This window comes from Danio aesculapii, chromosome 15, assembly GCF_903798145.1.
Source record: "Danio aesculapii chromosome 15, fDanAes4.1, whole genome shotgun sequence".
NCBI classification, from domain to species: Eukaryota; Metazoa; Chordata; class Actinopteri; order Cypriniformes; family Danionidae; genus Danio; species Danio aesculapii.
Window position 1 is genome coordinate 7,138,457 of NC_079449.1, and position 19,179 is coordinate 7,157,635.

A 19,179-nucleotide genomic window follows, 5' to 3' on the forward strand; every position below is an offset into this window, starting at 1 on the left:
TTTCATACTAAAAGGAGTTTTTGTCCCAACCTACACCTGAAAATTCATTCATTCATTTTCTTTTCGGCTTAGTCTCTTTATTAATCTGGGGTCGCCACAGCAGAATGAACCGCCAACTTATCCAGCAAATGTTTTACGCAGCAGAGGCCCTTCCAACTGCAACCCATCACTGGGAAACCCATACACACACACACACACACACACTACGGACAATACACACACACTACGGACAATACACACCCGGAGAAAACCCACGCGAACACGGGGAGAACATGCAAACTCCACACAGAAATGCCAACTGACCCAGCCGAGACTCGAACCAGCAACCTTCTTGCTGTGAGGTGACAGTACTACCTTACTGTGCCACCGCACCGCCCCCTTAAACTTCAGTTTTAAAAATTTACATTTTCGTTGGCTTCTATTTCTCACAAGTGAACGACAATCACTTCAGGTACACCTCATGTGCTTTATTTCTTATGTAATATATAGTCTCAAACTACTCATATATATTACTTTGTATGTAATATATATAATTTCACACTACTAAAATGTTAATAAACTGCAGGGTGAATTTTCAACATCAAAAGTCAACAAAACAGAGATCAAGCCCTCATTATGCAAGTCATAACCACAAATAAACCACAAAAAACAAACACCTGTGAAATGTAAATACAGAAACTGGGTATTTTGTGTACAGTGTGAGCTGATCTCAAAGAAAAGAGCTACTCATCAAATCCACTAAGATAACTTTGCTCGCATTTTACCTGCATAATACCTGCATACCTGCATTTCGTTGCCTTGTACTTGTACATGTGTGATGACAATAAATTGAATCTAATCTAATCTAAAAAATTTTGATAGCGTGATGCGTTTACAACATTTTCAATCGTTATACATGTTATCTCTATTTATATAACAATACTATTTGACAAATTCAAGCATAGTCACTCTGAAGCACTTCTAGTTACAGAGCATAAATAATTAAACAATGCAGACGTAGCAATAATAGCTAAACTCCTATATGAATGAAAATAATTCATTAAAACTGCCAACATCTTAACTAAATTGCTCAATAAAAAATGACAGCACTTTAAATAGTTAATTAATTAATTCTATTCTTATACCAGCAACTGTTTTAAACTCACCAGACAGAAGTATAACGGTTAGCTGGTTTATTCGCAGAGCGGTGGACATTGTGAAGATGTTAAAGCCAATATGTTGAAGTGTGCAGCTCATACTGGGTTTAGTTCAGCATCAAACTCCATCCCTCCTCTAAAATCTGAGCGACCAATCACGCTTTACCTCAAGCTCACAGCCAATCACATCAGAGCTCTGTACAGAGGCCGACCGCACAAAGAGCTCTTTGTAGCTTCAAGTCTGAGTTTAGTGTACTGAAAGAATCACACACACCTAAACACAAATACAATAGACAGAAATCAGAGAGTGCAGACAGTGTTTATACTGCCGAGCGTTCAAGGCTGATATCGTGCGTCATGCTGGCAGAGTGTGTATTACAGCGATGAAACTTCACTGTGATGAGAAGCGCTCCTCTTTCATCCTTCACTCCTCTCTTTCTTATTCTCAATGTATGGCCTCTTTCTCTCCAGCCGCTTGTTAGTCTCTACAGACCTGGAGCCTCTTTCTTTAAAACTACATCAGTCATGCTTGAGTGAGCCGAAGTAAAGAGAGAGAGAGAGGAGGAGAGGTCGGCTAATTTAAGACGCAATTCTGTCCTACATTCAGACAGCTTTTCAGCTCTACGCTGAGAAAACCACAAAGGAGGAAATGAATTAGTTATGACCTCACATGGGGTGAAAGGAAAGAGGCAACGTGAGGATGGTAGCGACAGAATGACTGCATTTGTGCAACTCGCCTCACAACACAAAGTACGTTTAAGCATTTAAGATCAAAAATTGAGTTTGGTTATATTTACAGTAGGACTTTTACTAAATATCTTCATGAAACCTGATCTTTATTTAAAGGGCACCTAGGTTACCGCTTTTTCCAGATTTAATATAAGTCTTTTGTGTCTTCAGAATGTGTCTGTGAAGTTTAGCTCAAAACACCCATCAGATTATTTATCAGACCTTTGATAAGTTTCTATTTCATAACTTTTTTGTACTGCGCCTTTAAGCCTGGTCCTCCCCGCCCACCATTTCTACGTGGCTTTCAGCGTGCTTCAATCGCCTCCTTCGGCTGCCTCAGACAACAGACATGAAGGAAGAGCTCACGTAACATTTATGAGAAATACTACGGTAAGAACTTTACCAATGAGTATTTGATGCATTTGTTGTGGACTTGCAACGATGAGTCACACACAATGTCGTTACAAAGTTCACGCACACACATATAGCGCGGACACGCACACACACAGACTTTTCTTTGCACTCTTTTTGCACGCAAATGTGACAGGATACAAGTTAATCCTCACTGCTCTATGGATATCTGTTATGTTAATGTACAAAATAAACCTGATTTAACGTCCACAAACCGGGATTGAAGCGTCTTCTTTATAATTGTTCTGACACGCGGGTGTGCTGATGAAGTAAAGCTAAGCTAAATCGCTGTAATTCATTACACACATGCTGTTTTAAAACATTTTAAACATGTGAAACTCGCTCTTAATCACATCTGATGATGATTGATGATCCTAGCGAACTGAACAGACCTTTTATACCTGGTTGCTTTGCGGACGTCTGGTCTTCTTGATTTGATTTTACGCGTTACTACAGAGACATGTTAATACGCAGCTGTCAATCAATAATGGTGGGCGGGGGGACCGCACTCTTACGTCAAGTTGTGGTTGATCTGAAAACCGCTCCAATTGGTCCACTACTTTCGTGTTATTAAATTGAAAAGGGTGGGTGTGTTTATAAAAAGGACTGGGTGTGTTTATATCACCCCAATATGACAGTCTGTACACTATACATACACATATGTGTCCAAACTGCTTGAATTTTCACCATAGGTGGCCTTTAATATTCTAATAATTTTTGGCATAGAGGAAAATTACAAATTTACAAATGTCTAATGGACATTTTACCAAAAAACGTACATCATCTGTCCATGAAATAAAAACATAAATACAGTGAATAAAAAGTATTTCATCCTCCAAAAATCTAAAATGGACTGATGCTTGATTTCTGTGAGTTGTTCTGTAAAGGTCATTCATTTGGTTCTCAGATTTGTTTTCTTTATTAAAAACCCTTTACAAACTTACAGACCCTGTCATTGTCCTTGTCCTCAGCCCAATTGAACCTGCAGCTTTAATACTTTTGTTATGGTAAAAACTGTTGTTTAGAAAAACAACTTCACTAATGGCAAGTGTGTCGACGGCAATGTGCAGTGGTTAGTGTGTTGACACATGCACCCTGGTGTTCACAGCAACCCGAGTTCGATTCCCACCTCGAGGTCCTGTGCCGATCCTTCCCCTCTCTCTGCTCCCCACGCTTTCCTGTCAATACTCTCTACTGTCATATACATTAAAGGTGAAAACCCAGAAAAAATTATTTAAAAAAAATAAAAAATAGCAAGTGTAAGTCGTTATCATTCACATCAATTGATTAAAAACACAAATAAATGTACAATTGTCCCCATGTTTCTGTCAGTCCTGTCCCATTCCATAAAATTTAACATAAAATGCGTGCAAAACACCTTTAAGGCTATCAATTAGAGGAAGTGACATCATTTGACGGAGGAGAAGCTGACAGTGATCAAGGATGCGTTCTATCATTGAATGCTTGAAAATGTACGTTTCTGATAGAATGCCCCTATTTGTTGTTTGATCACAGTGTAAATTTGGATTTCACGCCAACTTGAATGGTTGCCAAATTAGTGAAATAAATGACCAAATTAGTACCTGTCATGTGTATAACCACATTCACCATCAGGAGGTGACATAGTTTCTTATGTAGGAGAATTTTGCATGCACAATCCAAAGTAAATTAATGAATCCAACCTCAGCGCCTGATAGCTCCTCCCCCTTTTGCTATGTTAGCTCTAATCATTGAGTGCATGAAGTGTTCAGCATTGCACACTTCTGTTTATCAGTTGACTGCCAAAGTGATTTTTGTTCCCCCAAGCAACCAGCATTTTTCAAAATATCTTCTTTTGTATTCAACAGAAGAAAAAACTCATAAAGGTATAAAAACCACATGAGATCATTTACATTTTAGGGTGAACTACCCCTTTAAGTAATTTGTGATATTTTAGTAAATTTCTATCAATGCAATGATAGTGAAATCTTTAGACAGCGACTGTAAGAATGACAAAGGTCAGCGCTAAACAAACACAGATGTATAAATCCTGTTGTTCAGACTGAGATGTGATTGGCTGTGATGCTGCAGAGGGCGGGTATTAAGAGGATTTCTGTCCAATCCCTGCATACCTTACCCAAAAAAATGTCAGTTTGGTTTCATCTGAGTTGGCTTAGCAAATTCCCACCATCTGTGCTCGTAAATGACTAAAGTAGCAGGATTTCCCTGTAGCTGTCACTGTGACATCTGCTGATATCTGTGAGGCTGAGAGAGAGAGAGAGAGAGAGAGAACTGCAGTGCCCAGTGGAAGAGGATTTTCAGTCAAGGACACGGGACATCGGGGTCTAATCTAAGCATAATCTGTCTCAAAAGACAATCTTACTGAGGCATGTATCAGACAAATACATAAATATTCCTCTACTGCAAATCACATTCTCATTCTCTCTTTCCAGGATTTTGGACTGCTCGATTTTTCACCCACATTTCCATCATTTGCTGATTTCAGAGACTGAGTTTAGACTGAGCAGCAGTGAAGTGACATCAAAGTGTCATGTGGTGGGCCCCAACTTCTTCAGTTCACAAGCTCATGCAAACATTCTCAGGTCAGAGTATCTACATCTAACTTCTTAAAGAGCCCATATTATGGGTTTTTGAAAATGCTCTTCCATGTAGTGTGTACCACAGCTCTAAGTGAAGTGAAATATCCAGCTAAGGCTTAAATCTGTAAGTGTACAGTGTTTAAAATTATTGATTCATCTATAAAAGAGTCGACTCATAGTGCTTCAAACGAGTCGTCTTGATAACGAGTCATTAGGTGTTTCGCGATGACGCAGCCACGAAACACAAGCCTCGCCAGTAGTTACGCGCGCAAACCAGGGAGATTTGAAACCTGCGGCCCCGCCCACTAACACAGAAAAACACTAGACACACACACACAGACGCCGCCGGTCGAATGAAGTCACGCTGTGCTCAGATGGATAATATTGACAGTCTCTACCCAAAGATGAGTTGTGAACTGTGAAGAGTCAGTGGTTGAGGTTTATTCACTAGTGTAAGTAAGTGCGATTAAAATTGTTGCCTCGTTTAACTTGCAAATTATGTATTTATTGTGTTTTGTTACTTGTTAACCTGGTACAGTACACGCGGTTACTCTTTAGTAGAGAGAGAGAGAGAAAAAGAACAGGTCGAGTTTGTGACGCCTAGGGGCTAGGAGACAGGAGACTCGCGTCGCTTTCCCTAGTTCTTCTGAGGAGCGTTGTGTGTGTGTGTGTGTGTGTGTGTGTGTGTGTGAGAGAGAGAGAGAGAGAGAGAGAGAGAGAGACTCGCGTCGCTTTCCCTAGTTTTTCTGAGGAGCGTTGTGTGTGTGTGTGTGTGTGAGAGAGAGAGAGAGAGAGAGAGAGAGAGAGACTCGCGTCGCTTTCCCTAGTTTTTCTGAGGAGCGTTGTGTGTGTGTGTGTGTGTGAGAGAGAGAGAGAGAGAGAGAGAGAGAGAGAGAGAGAGAGAGAGAGAGAGAGAGAGAGACTCGCGTCGCTTTCCCTAGTTTTTCTGAGGAGCGTTGTGTGTGTGTGTGTGAGAGAGAGAGAGAGAGAGAGACTCGCGTCGCTTTCCCTAGTTTTTCTGAGGAGCGTTGTGTGTGTGTGTGTGAGAGAGAGAGAGAGAGAGAGAGAGAGACTCGCGTCGCTTTCCCTAGTTCTTCTGAGGAGCGTTGTGTGTGTGTGTGAGAGAGGGAGAGAGAGAGACTCGCGTCGATCTCCCCAGTTCTTCTGAGGAGGGTTGTGTGTGTGTGTGTGTGTGAAAAAAGCCTTACACTATGAAGCGCGTGTGCACTGTGACTACTTTTATATAGTTGATTAGCAGCTGGGCATTTCACTCTGTCTCGCGCTGAAGCCTGTCACTGTCGACCAATCGCAGCAGGCTGTCATCGGTCCAATCAGCGCAGATTAGCTTCGCACTGAGGAGGGGGTTGGGAACAAATGAATCGCTGAACGATTCATATGGGAGTCGTTGGGATAATTAGGTAAAAATAAATGCAGATTATAAGACCATCAAAGTGTTTTATGACCTTGCATGCATATTAGACTGTTGTTGGAGACCCTTACAACCTAAATATGACCCTATTTCATCTATAATATGGGCTCTTTAAATGTCTTGTTCCCACCTGGTATTAAAGGATTAGTTCAACATAAAAGGAAATTATGTTATTAGTTATTTATCCCTTGTGTTGTTCCAGTCGCCTTAGACCAGGGGTCACCAAACTTGTTCCTGGAGGGCCGGTGTCCTGCAGATTTTAGCTCCAACCCTAATCAAACACACCTGAATAAGCTAATCAAGGTCTTACTAGGTATACTTGAAACACCCAGCCAGGTGTGTTGAGGCAAGTTGGAGCTAAACCCTGCAGGGACACCGGCCCTCCAGGACCGAGATTGGTGACCCCTGCCTTAGACCTTCGTTCGCTGTACCATGGTATTTTTTAGAGCAAAACTACCAATTTTAGTACTATTGCATAAAGGGCTGCACAATATATTGTTTCAGCATCGATATCACAATGTGTGCATCCACAATAGTCACATCGCAAAGATATGCAATGTTGAGTTGACTTTGCAGTGTAATTTTTACATTTACATATGAAGAGTTCAGATGCAAAACCCTCTAAATCCATCAGACCTCTTTTCTTGTAAATGAGCATTTTCTGTCAGGCTCCTCTGATTCGGTTCAGAAGTTTCTTTTTATATGTGATAATAAGGTTATTAGCTGGGAAATAAAATACCTTTTTTTTCATAAATGTCACTTAAGACAATTCTCTGTTTTTTAACAAGGTAGATTTTCTTTGGTGTCAAAACCAGCTGAATCCACTTGTGCTTTTTATGCAAAACCCTCTAAATCCATCTATTGGGACAAGACAGTTTAATTAGTTGAGAAATCACTAAATATGCAATTAGAGATTATTTTACCAAACATAAAACACATACACAAACCACCTGAAATTAAAAATACATCTGTCGAGTAACTGGCGGTTCATTCTGCTGTGGTAACCCCTGATAAATCAGGGACTAAGCAGAAGGAAAATGAATGAATGAAATCGGTCAAGTGCATTAATCAATAACATTAAAATTGACTAATTAAATCTTAACAATCTGTTGTCATTTCTGATATTTGGGATTTGCATTTAATGTAAGTAGAGCAATGTAAACAAGCTTGTTAGATTTAAATAATGTAGTGTATAAACATTGTGAAATATCAATATCTGCGCATTGTCCATTACTAAAATAATAATATAATTTATTGAAGTAATAATATATAGTTTTATACATTATATTAATCTTTTAAAACATAGCTTGCATTAGCAAATAAAACACAAGGTAAGCCTACTGTGCAAAAGAGGATGTCTCTCAGAAGCTGTCATTCATTCATCCTCACTATACTCAAGATCTTGGTCTCTTTTTCATCTCTTGTTTATCCTCATAGCATCCATGCGGGATAAAAGAAAGGCATATTAACTTCGTCTTTCATGAAATGGAGTTGACGTTTAATGTATAGTAAATTGGACTCATTCAAAGTAGCGTCGCTGCGCAAGCAAACGTTATGAATACATGCTACACTTCCGACCGTACATTGTGTTTTCTTTTTGAGTTTGGAGGTAAGGGATGTTTTCATTTGTCATTCACTTACAGTTGGACAGGCTCATCCAGTTCATCAAACTCCGTCTTTTAAAATCGAAATCAAAAGCGGAATAAAAGAGTCTCCTCATAAAAGCCGGCGTATCAGCGTTACATTGAAAACATGATTCAATTCGCGCCTTCTTATTGGTTCTCAGGACATAGCGGCTTTTGCTGTCAAAGGCAAGTGGCGTTTAGCGGCATTTGCATACAAACTGTATGCAAAAAACTCCACTTTTCTTCCTAATCTGCAACTGCCTCTCTGGCTATACCACTAACTGTACTCTCTCTCTCTCAAAAAAAAAACATTACTAATGCTTTACTTCTTAGACTTTACACACCTGAAACTTGTCTATAGCACTTATTCACTGTCGCTCTTATAGTTGTGTAAATTGCTTCCTTGTCCTCATTTGTAAGTCGCTTTGGATAAAAGCGTCTGCTAAATGACTAAATGTAAATGTAGCGGCTTTTGCATCTGAACTCTTCATATACAAAACCATAATGCATGCACTGTTTAATTTACATTTATCTTTGCTTTGTCGCATTTATCGATGCTTGTAGTTTGTTTATTACATGTTATGCATGATTCACTCCCCTACAGAATCATCCCAGTCAGTCAAAATGAATACATTCAGTAACACTTTAGGGACCAATTCTCACTATTAACTTGTTGCTTATTAGCATGCATGTTATTGAGATATTGGCTGCTTATTAGTACTTATAAAGCACATGTTCTGTATAATCTTATTCTACAGCCATAATGGACCCTTTTCACAAGCCTGTTATGACGTGTTTAACGGTCATCAGCATCTTAAATCCTTTAAAGTTTTTAATATTTTTATTTTTAAAAAACGTATGAACATTTATATGTATTTATGTATGTATTATATCATCTTTGCTTCAAATTACAAAAAACGAATTACCGCTTGTGCGAGGGGTTTCTAAAACAGCGTCTATGGGACAGGACAGCAAATTTGACGTTAATCTCTCCTCTGGCTGCCATCATTAGTCACACAATTTTTTCCTTTATCTGAAAACATCATCGTGGAGTTTCTCTGTTATAATTTGAGCAAATAAGACTGTAAAAACAATATTTGTTGTATTCTCCTATTCACTGCGCTCTAACTTTTCCTATGATGATAACCTAACTATGATGACTTTCGCTACTGAGAAACCCGGAAGTGTGAAAAGGGTCTATCCTACCCAATACCTAAACTACCTTAAAAGCTATTAATAAGGAGCAAATTAGGAGTTTATTGAAACAAAAATCAATATGGTTTGCTAAGAGCGAGAACTAAAATGTAAAATAAAGTGTGACCCAAACTTCACTCCAAGTATATCGCAATATATAAAACAAAATATTGCACTGTCAGATTTTTCCAGTATCGTGCAGCCCTAATTGCATATTTCAAAGTAAATTTTTATCACCATTTAAGTATCTATTTTTGAAAAACTTCATTCATACATTTTACTTCAGCTTAGTCTCTATTTCTGAGGCCACCACAGCGGAATGAACCACCAACTATTCCAGGATAAGTTTTACGCAACGCATGCCCTTCCAGCCATAACCCAGTATTAGGAAACACACTTATTCACACACACAAATCCACTACAGACAATATAGTTTATTCAATTCACCTATAGCATATGTGTTTGGACTGTGGGGGAAACCGGAGCAATTCAATTCAATTCACCTTTATTTGTATAGCGCTTATACAATGTAGATTGTGTCAAAGCAGCTTCACATAAAAGGTCACAGTAAATAGGAACAGTGTAGTTCAGTTTGTAGTGTTTAAGTTCAGTTCAGTTGAGCTCAGTTCAGTGTGGTTTAATAATCACTACTGAGAGTCCAAATATTGAAGAGCAAATTCAACGATGCGCAGCTCTACAGATCCCGAACCATGCAAGCCAGTGGCAGCGGAGAGGGAAAAAAAACTTCACTAATGGCGGAAGTGAAGAAAAAAAACCTTGAGAGAAACCAGGAGCACCCAGAGAAAACCCACTGCAACACCGGGAGAACCTGCAAACTCCATACAGAAATGCCAACTGACCCACCCAGGACTCAAACCAGCAACCTTCTTGCTGTGAGGCGACAGTGCTAACCGCTGAGCCACCAGGCCACCCATTTATACACTAAAAACAAGTATTGACGGGTTCTACCAAAGCTTTTTCCATAAGAGAGTGCTGACGTTTTCAAAGAGCACACACCCACTGTTTATGTTTCTCAATGGATTGCATTTGTAGCTAACTGACCACTTTAACCCCTAAAACTGTGTTCAACTGACCCAGGGAATAACCCATGATATATATAGCACATCTTAAAGGGAAATGCCTTTGTTTAGTGTGCTGAATGCAGCGTAATTGAGACCGTATTCCCTCTGGAATTACAAAACACACAAAGGCGCATACCAAGAATGCAAATACAATCCAGCAGAGCAGGATATATTCCCACCTGACACACTAAACACACACACAGTAGTCCCTGGGGAAATTTGAATCTATGTATGAATAGCTGTAAGTTCATACAAAGGAAATTCTGGTGAAATCATACATTGTTGTCACACACTTACAATACTGCAGGCTGAAACTCAGCACCGCCAGCAATGCGCCCACCACCAGCACCAGGATGAAACGGCTCCGTGCCAGCATTGTCCTGTGATTGGTTCAGACGTCTGTCCATCAGCCATACATGCGCAGCTCCAACACTGTCACCTGGGAAATCAAGAGCATCGGAAACTTAAAGGCTTGAAGTTTGTACGGTTTTTTTTATTTATTTTCCAACGACCACCAGTACAGTTTTAAAAATGTCACTGACTTATGTACAGTTGAAATCAGAATTATTAACCCTATATTTTTTCCCCAATTTCTGTTTAACAGTGAGAAGATTTTCTTACAACACATTTCTAAACATAATAGTTTTAATAACTCATTTCTAATAACTGGTTTATTTTATCTTTGCCATGATGACAGTAAATAATATTTGACTAGATATTTCTCAAGATATTAGTATTCAGCTTAAAGTGACATTTAAAGGCTTAACTAGGTTAATTAGGTTAACTAGGCAGGTTAGGGTTATTGTATAGTTATTACTAGGTTAATTAGGCATTATAATGAGCTGAAGAGCTGGAAGTTGATAGTCCTACCGTGATAATAAGCAACCCAGGCTCATTCTGAAAACGTAGTCCCGTGGACGTTTCTGGAGACTGCGAATTATGTAGCCGGAGGTACGTATGGCTGCATTTCACTTTTTAAGCGAACGCTGCGGGGCGGTATGACGCCGTTTCTCTTAGCGCTTACTGGCTGACCGCTTACCTTCGTGTGGAGGGCTTTCCTGCCGCAACCAGTTAGTCCAGTTAGCTCGTCCTGTACGTCGGCGGACTTGAGACGCAGAGAGGAGCTGACCACGACGACGACCGGGTTCGAGTCTGGGGAAGAGCGGTTTCAGAAATCAGGTAAGGAAAAAACAGAATCCAAGAAATAAAGTAAACAAGTTCATAACAGGGTGAGAAGGTGGTAAAATCCGAAAACGTGGTAAAAATCAGACTAGGGTTTTCTTTTTCTGGACGGCTTTTGTAAATTGTTGGTTGGGTTTAGGGGAGTAAGCGGGTGGGCAGGCGGGTCAATCTGTAAAATTGGTTGGGTTCAGGGAAGGAGGAGGGTGGCCCGATTGGCCGGTCGCCCAGTCAATCATTCAGCCAGTCGAACAGACAGATGGTCGTTCGACAGCAGCCTCTGGTGAGTTTACGCGAAAACAGTGTGGGAGACATTTGAGAAGCGAAATAGCGCACACAGCGGCCTCTTGCGAATTCCCGAAAACCAAAAACTGCAAAAATACGTACCTCCCGGGACGTATTGCACGGTCTCCAAATACGTCCATGGGACTACATTTTCAGAATGAGCCTGGGTTGAAAATAAGTGTTAAATACTTTAGCAAGTTTTAAATCCATCAGCATGTTTTCTGCAGAAGTCTCGTAGGATGTAATAAAGTCCACAACTCCCATGATTTCACACTCAGTCATACGGTCAGCAATCTATGCGTTTGTTGCGAATACGCGGCCTCTTGTGGTGAAAATTGCATACTGTCCTTTTATTATGGCACACATACTAAAAAATATAACATGTTTCAATGTTTACATCTATTTGGAGGGACATTGCGAAATTTGGAGTACATTTGAACAACAAACCTGATGACTTAACTGCAAATAGGGTATATGCCGAAGCATGTGTTGTGGTTTCTGGCTTTTCTCTTAATCACATTTGGTAATCATGACTAGTATCTATGTTTCAAACATCTAAACTGGACTCTTCTCTCCCATACAGTATGTGTCTTTTCAAATATAAATGACAGTTTCAACATATGTTGTATACATTTCATGCCTTTCTGACACAGATAGTTCTCAATGGATCCCCAAGTCCTCTCTCATGGTCTTTTATGACCCCTTTGCCTTAACCCATCACCTGTTTTCAAAGATATATAATGGCAGATTCGTAGGGCCCTCCACTCACCCAATTAAATGTGTCTTCATATAGGTTTAGTAAATAAAAATCTTCTTCACATGCTAATAGGACTTTTAATTTGGGTTAACCTGGGTTAAGCGCTTACGGTGAACTGTATGCAATTGCAAAATCGGCGCGTTTAAGGTCTGTTTTCTTTAAAAATCAGCGATCTTCACTGGCTGAGTGATATCCAATATAAAGTGGGTCTCAGATTGTACAAGCACTGCATAAAATTACATTTTCCCCCGTCGTGTCTTTATAATATAAGCATTTATTTTACCCCAGTATATTCAATGGAGCTTCTGCGCTAGCCTGCCAATTCTGACAGGCGCGTTCAAGTAAACGGCTTTTTGTCTCGTTTTACGCTTGAGCAATAAAATGAATGCCAAAGTCTATTTAACTGATTGTATTGTAATTACATTACAACATCGATGCTGTAAAAGAAACCGAATAAAATGGAAAAAAACTCACAATAACCGGTCACCGGAAGTTTATCAGTTTATTATGGGAAAAACACTAGCTCAGCATATACCCTATTATTACCTTATTTTATTTAAATTCTTCATTCATAAATGCTCAATTTTGAAAATAGCTCCTCGGTTGACTGTCTTTAAAAAGGAGTTTGCCACCTTTACAAATAATGAAGGGTGAGAGAGCTTAAAAATTGTATGAATATGGTTTTATTTAACCCCTTACAAAGCTCCTGTTTGATATGTTTGCACTGATTGTTGATTATTTTTAGGTTATTGTATACATAGCACGATCGCCTCACAGCAAGAAGGTCGCTGGTTCAAGCCTCGGCTGGGTCAGTTGGCATTTCTGTGTGGAGTTTGCATGTTCTCCCCGTGTTCACGTGGGTTTCCTCCAGGTGCTCCGGTTTCCCCCACAAGTCCAAAGACATGCGCTATAGGTGAATTGGGTGAGCTAAATTGTCTGTAGTGTATGTGTGCCAATGAATGGGAGTGTATGGTGAGGGGTTGCAGCTGAAAGAGCATCCGCTGCGTAGAACGTGCTGGATAAGTTGGCGGTTCATTCAGCTGTGGCGACCCCGGATTATTAAAGGGACTAAGCCGAAAAGAAAATGAATGAATGAATATTGTACACATTATGGTTTTTTGCTTCATTTTATGGCTTACTATTTGAATTATTGTATATTGACATTTCTCACTCATGCTACGTCACAATTCACATACTATCCATCCTAAATAGTATTTGAAAGTAGAATTAGTATGTCCCAAATCGTAGTATGTTGAAAAGAGTATGCCAAAGGTTCCCGTATGGTTTACTATTTCTGGTAAAAACTCGACGTGTAGAAGCGTCCATACTCTAACTGCTGATATTGCCCACAATACACTGCGCGTAGGACGTGAATTCGATTTAGAACTACAAACGCGGGTGAAAAGTGTAAACAAACTACAAACATGATGGATGTGCGAGGCCAACCGTCAAGTAGAGAGGCTTCGGTAAAGATGTTTGTATGACTTAATATCTAGCCCACTGGAACATGTTTTAATAGCGTTTTCTGTGTTATATTTCATCTGCAACAACAATACTGAACTTATATAAAGACGTGTTTGGACATTAACGTCTGAATGCAGAATTATCCAAACACCTGAGGAGATTTCTCTGCATGAAATACTAGTGAATGGCAGATTAACCTGCTGCTGCTGCTTCTCCAATAAGGTAGGAAATTAAATATGAAAGAAATGTGGATGATTGACAGGGCTCGTAACTAAGCAACACAACGATCTGTTAACGATGACGTAGTGTGTCCCAAAAGCTTGCATACGCTTCTGTTACACACTCAAAAGTGTGTACTTTTCCTTTACAAAAAAAGTACATACTTTTAGGGTGTAGTATAAGTATGCGAATTGGGACGCAGCATCAGTCTTGTGAGAGATTACAGGGGAATTGAGTTTAGGCAAGACTCTTTTGAACATCTTGATTATTTGATTATCAGCTGTGTTTGATTTGGGTTGGCAATGAATATATATATATATATATATATATATATATATATATATATATATATATATATATATATATATATATATATATATATATATATATATATATTTGTGTTCAGCATAATTAAGTACACGAAAATGAATATTTTTATCCATTTCTCAGTGAATATAGGCAATGTATTTTGGTGCATTTAAAAAAACAGATTTATTAAACAGATATATTTATTAAGATAGTATTTTAGTCACCAAACATCTTTAGAAATGTAAAGATAATTACATTAAATTCAAGCTAAATATTGCAAAAAAAATGTTTACAACCTAGAAAATTTCAATTAAATTTTTCAGTTTTTTTGCTTCTCTTGATTTTTCCTCTTTAAAATTTGTATTTAATATTTTTCTATAAGATATAAATTTGGGTGTACCAGTTTTTGGACCATTATCATAAGTTATTTTGTTAAATAATCTCCAGATTTGTCTTCATTATATTTGCGCAAATATAATATTACTTCCTATTAAAAATCTGAAAATAAAAGATAGATTTGTGAGGGGTGTACTTATATATGCTGAGCCTATATATTTATTTGCCTTCAAGTGGTTCAAAACCTGTAAACACTGACATCCATAGTAGGAAATACAAATATTATGTCAATAGTCGTGGGTTTCCAAACCAGTCAAACAGGTCTGTAGCAAGTAAAGGATGAGTAAATGATGAGAGAAGTTTCAGTTTTGGGTGAACTATCCCTTTAAAAGAATAAAATACTCAACACACACACACACTAATGTCTCTTTTGCAAATGTACAGTTAAAGGATTATTAGCCCCCTTATATATATCCCCCCCCCCCCCCCCCCCCCTCCCCCAAATATTGCTTAAAGGGGATAATAATACTAACCTTAAAATGGTTTTTAAAAAACTTAAAAACTGCTTTTATTCTAGCCTAAATAAAACAAATCAGACTTTCTCCAGAAGGAAAAATATTTTAGGAAATACTGTGAAAAATTCATTGCTCTGTTAAACATCATTCGGGAAACATATGAACAAGAAAAAAATTCACAGGAGGGCGAATCATTCTGACTTCAACTGTATGTTGCAGCAAAAACAACACAGAGGAAAACCAAAGTCTGGTGAAGCAACTCACAGTACAAAGGAAGCAACATGTAATTTACCCACACAGCAGAAACTGTTATTAACTTTAAATACACATGCTGGGCCTTTAAATTCATTCGTACAGCGAACTTTTTGACCAAATTTGAAGTACACACACACACACACAAACGCACACACACACAAATACACCCAGCTAATGAACTGAACAGATGTTTAAAGCCCAGAGGCCACATCATCAGAGCATTAAACCACGCTTCAGTGTCTACACTCTTCACTCCTCTGCAGCTAAATATATAAGGCTCCAGTGAAAACGGATATGCACTGACACTTGCAGATGCGAAACCATGCTACTGTTTGGCTTCATCACCTTTTTTTGGGTTGTTGTTAAAAAATGCAGCCCTGTGGCTCTCGTGTCAGTAGTCTCTTGTGGTGTGTGTGACATACTCCATTGTAAAGGGGTTTAACTTTCTGTGCACTTATTATTCATGCCCTCATTTAAGAGGAAGGGGTGAAATATTCATACTTTAAAAAGTTGTCGCACCAGAGGAGGATTATTCTAATGAACTAGTGAGAGCTAAACTGACTTAAAAAGCCAATTAATACTGGCAGTGGCTTGAAAATACCATCTACTGTAATTAACTTGATTTCATTTTCTGAGAAGGGCAATTTTGTCCGTTTTTCTGAGAAGTGTAAAACACACGCCTCATTATAGGGTCATTAAGTTCATCTGACATATTTACTTTGTTTTTAAATAAGATTTGCTGTGGGAAAAATTATTATGTGTGTTATAATAATGTAATATAAGATATTATTAATATAATATGCATGTTGTTAGAAAAAATATATATTTAGACATTAATATTCATTTTCTTTTCAGCTTGGTCCCTTTATTAATCAGGGGTTACCACAGCGGAATGAACCGCCAACTTATCCGGCATATGTTTTACGCAGCGGATGCCCTTCCAGCTGCAACCCATCACTGAGAAACTCCCATACACTCTCATTCACACACATACACTACGGACATGTTTTTGGACTAGGCATGGGCCGGTATAAGATTCTGATGGTATAGGATAACCTTGGATAAAAATATCACAGTTTCACAGTATTGTTAATGCTCTAATATATGCTCTTTTTAAATGTCTGGGTAAAACACAACAATTTTTCCACACTAAAAACAATATATTTTATGTTTTGAAAGATTTAAAATATTTTGGAGCAGTAAACACGTCAGGCTAAATAATGAAAATGAATCATAGACTTCTGCTGTTTTCATTAGTTTAAAAAACACAAATTTCTTTATAATTTAAAACGGCATCTTTGGATATCTTTTCTGCTGGAGATACGGTCGTCCTAAAAAACATACAACAAAAAAAAACGTAAATAAAAGAATTCTTACATATACCATTGGAACGGTATTACAGAAAATTTGGGTGGTTTTCCAAATCGCGGTATACCTTGAAAACGGTTATCGTCCCATGCCTACTTTGGACTTGTGGGGGAAACCCGAGCACCCGAAGGAAACCCATGCGAACACAGGGAGAACATGCAAACTCCACACAGAAATGAAAACTGACCCAGCCGAGACTCAAACCAGTGACCTTCTTGCTGTGAGGCGATCGTGTTACCCACTGCACCACCGCACCACCCTAAACATTAATATATGATGTGAAAATATATGATGTTTAAAAATATTTAGATGCAAAATCTATCTAGGGTTTGAATTTAAGACTTTTTAAAGACCTTTATAAATGACATTTCAGACTTATACAGGGCTAAACACTGAGGATTTTTTTCTCTTGGTCATGTGGAAAAGAGGTTTACTTGCCTCATCCAAAAAAAAAATCTAAATATCTAAATTTTAAATAATGTGTCAGAACAAGCAAACCCTACTTGCTAACATGCACATATTTTTAACATAACTTTTCTTCTTCTTCAGAAAAAACATATTAGTATATAGAGTTTTAGTTTTTTGGAGATGGATTGTTGGTGATTATAGACATGGACAGATGAAAATTAAACTTACAAGACAATATTTCAGTGAATTTAAAACTTTTTAAGTCCTAAAATTTAGTTTTTGAAATGTAAGACTTTTTAAGAGCCAGCGAACACTCTGTATCCATCTATCATCTTTTGCATAACTGTCTGTCTGTCTGTCTATCCGTCTGTTCTAAGTTTATGCTATTTAAAAAGTATTTAGCACAATCGCCTCACAGCAAGAAGGTCGCTGGTTTGAGCCCCAGCTGGGTCAGTTGGTGTTTCTGTGTGGAGTTTGCATGTTCTCCCTGTGTTTGCGTGGGTTTCCTCCAGGTGCTCCGGTTTCCCCCACAAGTCCAAAGACATGTACTATATGTGAATTGGGTAAGTGAAATTGTCCATAGTGTATGTGCGTGAATGAGTGTGTATGGATGTTTCCCAGTGATGGGTTGCAGCTGGAAGGGCATCCGCTGCGTAAAACATATGCTGGATAAGTTGGCGGTTCATTCTGATATAGCGACCCCAGATTAATAAAGGGACTAAGCCGAAAAGAAAATGAATGAATGAATATGTATATACATATATATATAGAGAGAGAGAGAGAGAGAGAGAGAGAGAGAGAGAGAGAGAGAGAGAGAGAGAGAGAGAGAGATAGATAGATAGATAGATAGATAGATAGATAGATAGATAGATAGATAGATAGATAGATAGATAGATAGATAGATAGATAGATATGAAATGCAAAACATTATATCACATTTCTGCTTAAATATTAAATATTATAAAAATATATACATTCAATTTTACCAAATTTGTTACAATTAAAAATCTAAGCCCATGTTATCTGCAGTCTACTGAAGTAGCCTATTCAACGAAGTTATAGATGACAGCTAGCCTTTAATCATGCAGTTTACGTAAAACGTCTGTCTCGCAACGATAACTCTTACTACTGGAGCGACGGTGTTTCCCTTTAAATAATATATAGGCTATCTGTCGCGAATATTTTCAGTTCATGATCCTAAAAATGCGAAATCTCCACCTTCATAAAAGTCGTTCAGAAATGTGAAGAATGCGCTTGCAGAACTGCTGTAGGAATAATGATTCTGGAAGCGGCGAGATCAGCAGATCAAAAACACGTAAAGACACGTCACGGCGCTAGAAGAGGGAAACCCGCTGTTTTTAACGTTACCTGACCGAACACAGCAGTGATGTTCCGCTCAGAGGACCCGAACCGACCGATAATCCATCTGTCCGTGAAGAATGAGCAGACTGTGCCCTGTAGAGAGCCTCACAGCAGCTCCTCTGACAATACAAACAGAGAGTGAGTGTGTTTGTGTGTGTGTGTGCGCCCGTGCATCAGACGTTATTGTTAAGATTTTTACTGCTCCCTCTGCTGGTCATAGATGGTCATAGACATAGACGCCGGTACAGTGATCAGATCATTGGGTCCTTTGACATATACACGCGACACAGAACTGATCTATCTATCTATCTATCTATCTATCTATCTATCTATCTATCTATCTATCTATCTATCTATCTATCTGTCTGTCTGTCTGTCTGTCTGTCTGTCTGTCTGTCTGTCTGTCTGTCTGTCTGTCTCTGTCAATCTATCTATCTTTTGCAAATTGGTCTGTTTATCTATGTAACTTTTGAATGTCTGTTCATCCATTCATCCATCTGTCGTTCTATCTATCTATCTATCTATCTATCTATCTAT

General features: G+C 38.5%; 1 protein-coding gene across 2 annotated transcripts in view; it reads right to left on the minus strand.

Moving 5' to 3' along the window:
* The window catches only part of pxylp1 (2-phosphoxylose phosphatase 1), a 31,529-nt gene extending 12,730 nt beyond the window's left edge, over positions 1 to 18,799 (minus strand). The window contains exons 1-2 of one of the 2 annotated variants that reach the window (XM_056473952.1): positions 18,649 to 18,799; positions 10,483 to 10,624 (exon numbers count right to left, since the gene is read on the minus strand). In XM_056473952.1, the coding sequence (XP_056329927.1) occupies positions 10,483 to 10,561 (79 nt within the window). In that variant the 5' untranslated portion in view covers positions 10,562 to 10,624; positions 18,649 to 18,799. Of the gene's footprint in view, positions 1 to 1,145; positions 1,237 to 10,482; positions 10,625 to 18,648 lie in introns of those variants that run through there. The other variant, XM_056473951.1, reaches the window with a different exon arrangement.
* Positions 18,800 to 19,179: the final 380 nt, after the last annotated feature.